Source organism: Carlito syrichta, unplaced genomic scaffold (assembly GCF_000164805.1).
Source record: "Carlito syrichta isolate Samal-C Ts95f unplaced genomic scaffold, Tarsius_syrichta-2.0.1 Scaffold288958, whole genome shotgun sequence".
In the NCBI taxonomy this organism is placed as follows: Eukaryota; Metazoa; Chordata; class Mammalia; order Primates; family Tarsiidae; genus Carlito; species Carlito syrichta.
This window is the reverse complement of record NW_007233054.1, coordinates 53,784-64,657: the sequence shown is the minus strand read 5'-3', so window position 1 is coordinate 64,657 and position 10,874 is coordinate 53,784. Positions and strand designations below refer to the sequence as shown.

General features: G+C 38.4%; 1 protein-coding gene across 1 annotated transcript in view; it reads left to right on the top strand.

The window, feature by feature from the left end:
* Window positions 1-814: 814 nt before the first annotated feature.
* LOC103256128 (transient receptor potential cation channel subfamily M member 3-like) overlaps window positions 815-10,874 on the top strand; it is a gene marked incomplete at its 3' end in the record, with an annotated part of 55,535 nt that continues 45,475 nt past the window's right edge. Inside the window, exons 1-3 of the mRNA XM_008054019.1 lie at window positions 815-943; window positions 1,773-1,852; window positions 3,144-3,348. Of these exons, the coding sequence (XP_008052210.1) occupies window positions 938-943; window positions 1,773-1,852; window positions 3,144-3,348 (291 nt within the window). The remainder of the gene's footprint in view (window positions 944-1,772; window positions 1,853-3,143; window positions 3,349-10,874) is intronic.

The window sequence follows — 10,874 nt, the reverse complement described above, 5'->3', positions numbered from 1 at the left end:
AAGTTCCTCTGAATATTGGCCAAAGTGGGACATAAAAAGAAAAGTGCATTCTTCCTTTTCTGCTCCCTGAGTTGTAGGAAAAGTTGGTTTCAAATGTCCAGTGAGGAACATTTTACTGTCTTCCTGCCAAGAGATATTATCAATGAAAGTATTCAGTGTCTAGAGAAAATCACAGCCTGTGAATAGTTTAGCTTACAGGCTTTTTGCAAAGATAAAGACTGGTTATCTATGCTGCTATGCTCATTTCTGTTGCAAAGATGTAGCCATTGGCTTTTCCTACATGTTTGAAAAGAAAAACCTTTGAGAATAGACATTCAGACTTTTTTCATGTTTAGCTGACCAACAAAACTGCAAGTGTTAGAGGCCCATCTGCACCTGAGGATCTCTGAGGCAATGTGGGTGCTGCTTTTCACATGCTTAATGCATGAACCCCCAGAAATGATGTGACCTGATACTGACCATGACTGAAACAGGATGCAGTTCCTTTGTGCCCCTCAAGCATTGTTCCTGTAGCTACTTGTAAAATGTGCGTTGTCATGAATATTAGCCAACTACTGCCTTCAGTGCCACATGCTTACATAGACCTCCCTTGTGAGAGAGGAGAGAGACTAAGGGGTTGAGGGCCAACCAGAACTTAGCATAGCTTATGCAGACATTCGAGTCATTGGCAGAGTCAAGACCATTTACAACCAACACATGGGGGCTTGTCACAGTTAACACCAGTCACTGAGATCCGTCAAGTAAACAGCACCGTAGTGCTGTAGCCTTGTATATTTTTAAGAGTACAGATTTAGTCCTGATGCTGGGTTAAGGAGAAGATGATACCATATAGAACTACCGTTACAGGTTGCTCTCGAAACTTCCATCTTAAATGTTTACAGAAGAAATCTTCTGAACAGCATATTGGATTTCACAGGAGACTCCTCTACTATTTCATATGCTGGTAAAGAAAGTAGGGAAGGGATGAAAGATGGACACTGCTTCAGAACAAAGATCATACAGTGTGCCGGAACATCCTTTGTCCGTATGGGAACCCAATCTCAGTAGCAAGATTTCTGGGTGCAGTGCCCATTCTAAGAAGCTGTATTTGCTGTGCTTAATGGCATATGGGATTCAAAGGGAAAGAAAGAAAGAAATGTACTATCTTCCTTCCAAAGGCATTACCTATCAAATTTGGGACTATGATAAAGACATTTATCTTCCTTGTATTTCCATTTCCTTATTTTTTCCTCTGTACTTAGGCATTGCTAATTTGGATGTTAGAAAAAGCATGGTGATAGATTAGAGCTTTGAGTTATGCAATTCTCCTGCCATTTTTCTTTTCTTCTACAAGGAAAATCTAATGGAAATGTCAGCCATGAAAACTTTAAACTTACTTAGATGAATTTCTTCCCACCACTGAATATTTATTTTCTATAAGATTACAAATATATTGTTCTATCGCTCCAAATGTATTTTCTCTGCAAATAGCTTTGTCTTTCTGTTCTTCAAAAATAATTATGAATTTGTATGTGCTTTTGTCACTCTTTTTATTATGGCCATTTCTTTTAACTCTTCACAATATTATAATGTTAAATAACCTAACCAGCCAGTTCTGAGAGTAATTGACTTTGTTATACACAGTGTATATGTGTGAAATGCAGTATATATATGTATAAATTCAACTCAATTTATGATATACTAGTTTATTATATGATTATGAAATTTTGAAGTCTAGTAAAAAATATTTAGAGGTTATGCTCACTCTTTCTTTCTTTTTTTTTTTTTTTCAGGCTCAGAAATCCTGGATAGAAAGAGCATTTTATAAAAGAGAATGTGTTCACATCATACCCAGCACCAAAGACCCCCATAGGTAATCTTGCTGTCTCTAATGTAACAGAAACATAAAATAGTAATTGTAGAATCAAACTACAAGAGTAATCACTCCCTGTGGCAAAGGAAATACTGTCAAATCAAAGATGATTCTTTTACTGATGATGGTCATCTTTGAAGCAGTCATATATACATACTACATAATATGCCATGCCTATAATCAATTCTTAATCTAACAACCTGTACAGAATTACATATATGCCATTGCATATAATCACTGTACATAAGAGTGGGCTATATTTTTTGTTATGGTTACTGGTTTTCCCTTCTAAGCATTTCATCCAAATGATTAGTTTGTAACATGTTCTGTAGGAAAAAAGAGGCCTTTAAATAATACTCCTGGCAGATTGCTAACTAGACTTCAGACCTTCAGATTCCCACTGTAGCACATTTTCAGTACTCTACTTGCCTTCCAAGACCAACAATACATAAGATTGGAAGCACTTGGGATAAAGTAGTGTATTTATTGAAAATGCCTTTACAAACAGTTCAATAGCTTAAAACATAAACTATAGATTTTTAGAGACTGTCTGTGTAACCTTGGGCAGAATACCTAACTTCAAAAACCACAATATTTCATCCATAAAAATGGATCCTAAATTGTTAGTGTTTAAAAAATGGTAGCTGCCTATGTGTTGTAACTATTATTACCAATAGTCATAATAATGGTAGTAGTAATATATGAAGGACATTTTCATGATAGAAGGAGCAAAGTTTAACTTTCTCATGAATTTTTTTCATTGTTTCTTCAAGAACACTTAAGCTTGCAATTTTTATTCTCCGAATTGGATATTTGACAGTGAATGTCAATTGGGAAGAGACAAGTTCGGTTGTGAGTCACATATAAGTGAGACTCCTCATTTAAATGTGCATGTTAAAATTCTTCCCTTGAAGCACTTCAGAGTCTTTTGTGCTTTAATAGACTTAATAAATGAGAGGGGAATGAAGTAGAAAAATCTAGAAAACTTTTGTTCACAGATGTCCAATCCTGAACAAAATGACAGGTGCGAAAAAGGTGGATGGGGAAAGGCAGGAGGCATATCAGAGCCTAACACAGCTAAATGAAAATGGGGAGGGGGAAGGGAAAAAAAGATGTGTATGTCATGGAAAGTCCCAGCTTACCATTTTCCTGATATACCCACACTATGGGATTCCACCTGGGAATTGACTAGAGTGTGTTGACAGGGACTGTAGATTTCTCCAACTGGCTGCCTTAAGGTGTTCCAGCAATAGCTAATACCAGAGGTTCACTTTAACCTCTTCTGCTACAGGTGTTGCTGTGGGCGTCTGATAGGCCAACATGTGGGCCTCACTCCCAGTATCTCTGTGCTTCAGAATGAGAAGAATGAAAGTCGCCTCTCCCGAAATGACATCCAGTCCGAGAAGTGGTCCATCAGCAAACACACTCAACTCAGCCCGACAGATGCTTTTGGGACCATTGAGTTCCAAGGAGGTGGCCATTCCAACAAAGCCATGGTAATCAGAAGGCCATTCAGTCGCTCCCAAATGCTACCTCGGGTCCTACAAAGGAGTGGTTAAGAGACTGGGATTTTATCTTTGGGACGATCTCAACTCTGCCACTTTCTGTCAGTTGGCCTGCACCTTAGAGCTCTTTTTCTTCTTTAAATTGGGGAAAGAAAATCTTCCTCCCAGGATTTTTAAAAACAATTAGTATGAGATCAGACTATTATTATTAATTATAAAAGACATAACTTCCTGTAGTTATCCACTGTTGATTATGTTATTTTCTGAGTAGTCTCATCTATGAAGATATATTTTTCTAACTTCTTTTTTTCCTTTGGTGAAAAATGTGTTACCTTTGGGTTTCTGTTTTATTCTGTTGGTAACTAGCATTTCTCTCAATTCCAGGTAGAAATGATCAACCCAGACTATTTATTTCCCTGTTTTAAGGGAGATCTTGCCAGACGAATTGAGTGCTTTTGCTCCAAGCAGATGTGTTAAATGATGTTCTCAACACAAGCCTCCATATGAAAAGGATTTAGGGGCTGGGGTAAAATGTACACATTTTACTTCTAAGAGTTGTCACTTCTAAATTTCACTTTTTATCATGGACTACTTTCTGCTTAGCTGACATATTTTGTCAGGAGAAAGTATAGCATGTGTTCTAGAAGTTCTAGAAATACTATAGTCCAATAAGCTTGCTTCTAACTGTTAAAAGAGAGAGAGTTTGCTGAGGGTGGAGCAGTAGAAGATGGTTGTTCCTAGACATGTCATGGAGTTTTCTGAGTTTTGGAGGAGAAATTTTGCTTAGAGAAGCATGCTTCAAAACACAGGCAGAGTCACCTCACATGCGTTGCATCTAAAAATGTGCAATGAAACCACCTCTCCTATTTTCTCACCTCTCCCCTCTTCCCCTCTCCTTATCTTTCCTTTTCACTCCCCCCTCACCTCCACTGCAGTAATTTCTTCACTAAGAATGACTGATTGAGCTATTTTCATAGTTCTTTCCTAAGAAAATTAATTTTGATCTATAAAAGTCCATTTTAAGCTATACTTTAGAAAGAAAAAGATGCTATTTGCAACCTCCAGCAAAGCTTGAAAAAAACAAAGAATGGGTTAGATAGTCTTGGCCTGTACAGAAATAAGGGAAATAGAAATTTGTCAACTTCTTCACTCACTTGAGAGAGACATTTGCCTACACAGTATTATTTAGTGTTGTCAACTCAGTAGAGTCGCTGTTCACAGGATGGGATTGAACCATATACAATGTAGATTCTCTAAAACCATGTGCTGAAAGTCATGCAAGTCCTCCCCATAATAAAAGTGCTGCCAATGAGGGCGTGGTTTACTTGGCAATAATCTTATAGTGTAATATAGCCAGTGCCTTCCCAGGATGTTTGAATGCTGCCTGCAAGCAACATGCCACAAGCCTAGTAGGCATATGATTAGCATCTGGTCATCATTTCCATTGTTAATATTTAGTGTCAAATATTGAAAGAAATATAGAAAGAAAATCTCTCTAGTCATCACCTTGGGATACTCTAATTACCATAATTGATCTGTCATTTTGGAACTCATTTCAGACAATTTATAAATCACAAGAAAAAAGTAGTCCATATTTTCATCAAATTATAGTTTTAGTGGAAAATTAATTTCAAATACCTGAAATCCCTAAAACTTAGAGCTTTGTCAATTTTTACAAGTCTGATCTATTCTAAAGATAAAGTTTTCCAACACTAAAAATATCTAAAAGAATAGAGTATTAGTTTAGTAGTGAAGAGTGGATTCTGGGTTCAAATAGTCCAAATTTAATCTAAAACTATCACATAGATGCTATGACATGGAGAAAGTTACTTAAATTTTCTAAGCCTCAGTAATTTATTCTGTTGTATAGATTGTTGATACTACTATCATAAGCATTAAATGAGATGGCATATTCAAAACATTTAGCACAGTACTGGGCACATCATAAATGTGTAAATAATTTACAGCCATTTATATTACTATCATCATTATTATTTGGTTTGGGTTCTTTTGACTAATACTTTGAAGGACCTTCATTTGGACATATATGTCTTGGCATATTATTTTAGAATACAAAATTAAATTTTTTCAGTTAACACTTTGAAATAATTCCAGAAGTTCTGACCCCTAAGCCTACTGGCTAACCATAGAATCTGAAGCCTCGTTGCATTTTATTTATAGCCTGACTCTGTCACTTACAGGCGATATGACTTTGTTCAGTTTACTTAGCTTTCCAGTGACTTAGTTTCCTCATTTATAAAATGGGTATAGTAATTCCTGCTTCATATGGCTGTCTCAATGATTATATACGTCACTTTATAGTAAATGCTTAGGGCAATGCCTTGTGTTAAAGTTTAAAAAATGTTTGTTATTGTTATTTCTCCTACAAAGAGTTAACTTACTATAGCTAAGAGAGAGGCTTTGTGATTGATTAAAGTAAGATGCGTGATTCAATGTCACGCAGAACTAGATATAAACTTCACTCTCTTACTGTTAACTAGAAAGTCTTAGTTAAACCATTTAACTTAACTGAATCTCAAGTTTTCTGATCTATAAAGCAGGCATAGTTGACTTATTTGATGTTTATGAAGATTAGAGAGAACATAAAAAGTACCTGGTATACCACTAGTGCTCAAGCTATTTATGAACATAAGAACTACTTATAAAAATAACAGAGATGAGGAGCAGTGAAGCAGCCTTCTTTAATTCCTAGGAGTCCAGAGACATGTTAGGATAGCTAGGATGTTTCCACAGGGGTACCAGGATGCACAAGCTGTCAAGTTGCTGCTCTATTCCACTGAACTGCATTGATGACAGTCACTCTCAGGACGGTGATGCCATTAACACTGGCCCAACAGTGATGGAGATATGTGGTCTGTGAATCACCACATGACATACTTTGACTTCTACATTCAATTTCTGGCATCTACTCATTCCAGCAAAACAGAAAGGGAGATACTGTTACCTGCCAACACCTCAACAATTAAACAGCTATTGTGGGTGTGCTGCTATGATTGACAAAGCCAAGATCATTCTGTCTATATAATTTTCTTCTATCTGAGCTTTGTTTTCTCAAATTTTATAAAGAGTTTGAGAGACCCTAAGAAACTCGGAGACTGAAGGTCCAAAACAGTAAATTAGAATGTGTGTTCTTCAAAGTACCAATCAAAATACTTTTGCAATTGCTTTCAGAATCTATAGTAAATGATAATGATGATCAGTAATAATACAGTAAAAAAATTATTGAACAGCTACTATGTTTCTGGCACTCTGCCAAGCACTTACCTATGTTATTGGATTTTATGTTTATGACAGTAGTAGTATTATTCCTCCTGGACAGACTAGCATACTGAGGCCCAGATAAATTAAGTCATTTGTCCCATGTCACAGAGCAAATACATGCTGTCTAGTATGCTATTTTGCAGTGGAAGGGAAGACTCTAAGAGGGAGATAGATCTTTCACTCTGCTCCAAAGAAGGGATACATATGGACACCAAACTTTGATAGCCCTCAGGCCACACGTGTCTCTATCAAACCCAGAGCTGTCTGTTGGTGATCAGGTTAAGCAAGGTCAAAGACATACTTTGTGGAGACCAGTGTAAAATGAAAATGTTGAGCCCCGGCAGGAACAGGGACATCAGTCCTCCCTTCCCATGGCTGGCATCCCTGAGTCTCAGGGGATAGGCGACCCATAAAAAAGATTGCCATCTCCATACCCAGACATGTTCACTATCAAAGATGACTGAACTTCCTGCCACGTCGTGCAGTAACTCATGCCTATAATCCTAGCGCTTTGGGAGGTAAAGGCAAATGGATTGCCTGAGTCCAGGATTTTGAGACCAGCCTGGGCAACTTGGCAAGACCTTGTCTCTACAATAAATCAATTAGCCAGGCATGGTGGCACTTACCTGTGGTTCCAGCTACTTGGAAGGCTGAAGCAGAAAGATCACCTGAGTCCAGCAAGTCAAGGCTGTGGTGGCCATGAGTGTGCCACTGCACTCTAGCCTGGGCAACAGAGTGAAATCCCTCCTTGAAAGAAAGAAAGAAAGAGAGAGAGAGAGAAAGAAAGGAAGGAAGGAAGCTACCAGCACAAGGCAGAGATGGCTGCTTCCTTATTCTCATCCTGAAATGTTATAGGGAACATACTTTACCTTGATCTTTCCAGTCCTGAGGAGGAAGTGAGACCAGGGACCACATGTAAGCTGAGGCTCCAGCCCTCTATGCATGTCCCATCAGCCCACCTTTACCAAACAAACATTTGAAGATAAAACTATTAAGACAGTAAGTGTACAGCAATGGACCTCAAGCTCTGCCCTCCCAAGCGGTGTGACTCCATGGCTCGCATGCCCGTGAAGTAGCTCTGAGGTTAGGTCTTAGAGGTTAGGGCTGCCCTAGAGGATCTCAGACCAGTCACTACAAGTATTAACCTTTCTTCCTGAGTCCGATTCGCCAGATGAGAACCAGTTCTCATTTTCATTACAACAAAATATTTAATAAGTGGAAGTCTCAGCTATTCATCCAGACACAAACGAACATTTTGTCCACTTTGAAAATTTGCCCTTGAATTATTCTGAATCTCCTGTCTAGACAAAGGGTTGGAGTCGTCCATAGGTCAGAGGTGCCATTTTAGCCTGCAGGATAGCCGTTTTGTGCCAACCTGTCTCTACCTCTCATGCTTACTAACAAACTGGTATGCAGTTTGTACAGAGGAAAAATCAGCAACCAGTGTCTGTTAAAGAGTGCCAGTCTTTTTGCATGGGGAAGGCATGGTTAATTATTCACCAAGGTCTAAGTCAGATAGGCCAACTAACTTAAGGGGCCTTTGATTCCCTGCTTCTTGAAAGTTGAAATGATTTTTAACAGAGTGGTCAAAAAACTCTAGAGGCAGATTGACTTTTATTTGTTTTTTTAAAGTAAACTGTAACACTAACTTTTTCTTGGGTCAGTCCACAATGAAGCCCTTGTGTCTTTCAAAATACCAATGTGATCGGGATACAATATGAGGCAGTCTACGGGAATTTGGGCAGAGCACATAGTTGGAGAAAAAAAGAATCGCAATGTTGCAGGCCACATGAGAGTCATAGCTCTCTCAGAAACATAATGTATCTAATTTACCACATAAGCAGTACAGCAATATGTTACAGAATTTTAACCACTAAACACACTTAAGAGAGAAGAAGTAGCAGTTCTCATCTTGGAAATATTTGAGGTGAGCACATAAATACCCAAGACTCCAAGACTCATTTCCAGAGACACTCATTCGTTAGTCTAGGGTACAGCCTGGCAGCTAAAGCTTTTTGAAAGTTACCCAGGTTATTCTATTGTTCATTCAAGCATAAAAATACTAATTAATCCCAATTTCTTTACCCATTTTATAGATGAGGCAAATGGAACCCAAAGAAGTTGAATTATTTTCCCAGAATCACACAATTATTTAACAATATAGTTCTCAAACCCATCTTCCTTAGGACGTCCTGTCAGTTCTGTTTCTTCTCTGTTTTGTATGCCTGGTACAGTTGATAGAAAATGTTTTGTTGGGGAATATATATGTAGGTGTTTGGAAGAAAGCTAATTATGAGGGGAGACCCCAAAACCCCAGAATTTATATATAAAAAATTGTGTATTCTTATGTGTTTAAATCTCAGTCACCTTCAAAATACTCTCTATTTGATGCAAAACACCTACTGAGATGCTTTTTTCACTGCTCAAAAGTTTTTGAACTCGTCGATTTTGATGACTTTTAGTGCTTCAGCCATTTTTTGTTTACATCTTTCACATCGGCAAAACATTTCCCTGTGAGGACTTTTTTCATCAGAGAAGCAAAAAAAAAAAAAAGGCCCTCAGGGAACGATCAGGTGAATAGGGAGGGTGGGGTATGGGGGTCATGCCATTTTGGTCAAAAACTGCTGAACAGTTAGCACTGTGTGGGCGTGAAATAGGTAAATGTGTTGAAAGAATCTCCAAAAGAAAAATTCCCTGAAGCCCAAAGTAGCCTCTCACAACAATGCTAGCTGCCACACTGATGCCGATGGGTTTCTAGAACACTTACCTAGTACTATAGTGGGCCCACCCTCCTAAATAATAATTCCACTTTGCCAGGGTCCCCCTTGTACGATTATGTTTCTATCTATTAGGTAAGTGTTTTGAAAACTTTGTAGTAGAATTATAAAATCACTATTGTTTGATGTTAACTAAATTCAAAAGCTGTGAGCAGGAAGAAGACTTTGTAAACTTACATCCTAGGTTCATAGAACCATTTTCTGAGCCCTTCCAAATACTTTGTAGTGTTGGGTCCTCAATTCCTAGGCTTGACAAGGTCCAGCAAAATAGTGATGAGGCCAGCACTTGACAGAGAGAAATTGTGACACAGGAAGAGGACATTTGAAAGCTGACAGCAAGTGGAGGATTCTGACTTCCTTCTCAGTACCAAGCCACATCCTGCCAATTTGCAAGTCCCCAAAAGCTGTTCCTGGACTATCAGTGGGCCTGCCATTTCATTCAGATGGCCCATAAATGTCAGAGCAGAGAGACAAAAAGATACTAAGATGCTAACGCTCTGGTTTAGGCATTGCTTTATTGGAATGGAATCCAGGTAGCTCTTTTGAACCACCTTAAAGAGCAACCAGAAGATGGCCTCATCAATAGACACTGTGTTGCTTCTCAAAGACTTTTCTGTATCTGGGGTTCAGGCTGTAGATTATTCAGAAAAGGAAGCAGTGCTGAGCTTAGTTACAGACAGAATTGTATTTGCTTATTAATCATCTCTTCCAATTAATGCAGAACTGATTTGTGTGCCTTGTAAGTATAACCTAATTAAGGACTTGTATTTAAACCTCTCAGGTCACTCACATAATTCTCTTTAGGTCTTCTCTTGCTGTTTACTCTGCTTATTATATCAGGTTGAGCCCTTTATTATAGTTTTCATATGATTTAGATAATTATTCCTAGCCCTCATTTTCACACTTAAAATTCTAACTATTGAGCCTACCAGAATGAAAGCTTTATTCCCTGTGCATTGTGGGTGTGGGGTAAAAGGGAGTTGAGGGGTTTGGGGAATAGACATCAGGCAGGGGAGGCTGTCAGCAGCATGGCATCTACAACATTATACTATTAAAATGCTTTGGGATTGAATTTGAGATTTTAAAATTGATTATCTCTGCATTATGCGGATTTGATCTGGGAATCATCATTGACTGACACATACCAAAGAGGACATTAAATGCGTCCCATTTCATAAAACAAAGTAGTCAATCACTAGGCTGTGGCTAACTAAGCAGCTTTACATACACATAGTAAGGTTTTTGAGAGGTTTTGTAAATGCTCTATTGATTTTCAATTTCCACCTTGTTATCCCAAGACCACTAAATTGGTGGTATCCTTGGAAGGTCTTTCTTTTTTCTTTTTTTTGAGTTGTAATCTCACTCTGTCACCCAGACTGGAGTGCAGTGGCCATTCCCGCCACCGAAGCCTCGACCTGCTGGGCTCCAGCGATCCTTCCGCCTCAGCCTTCCGAGTAG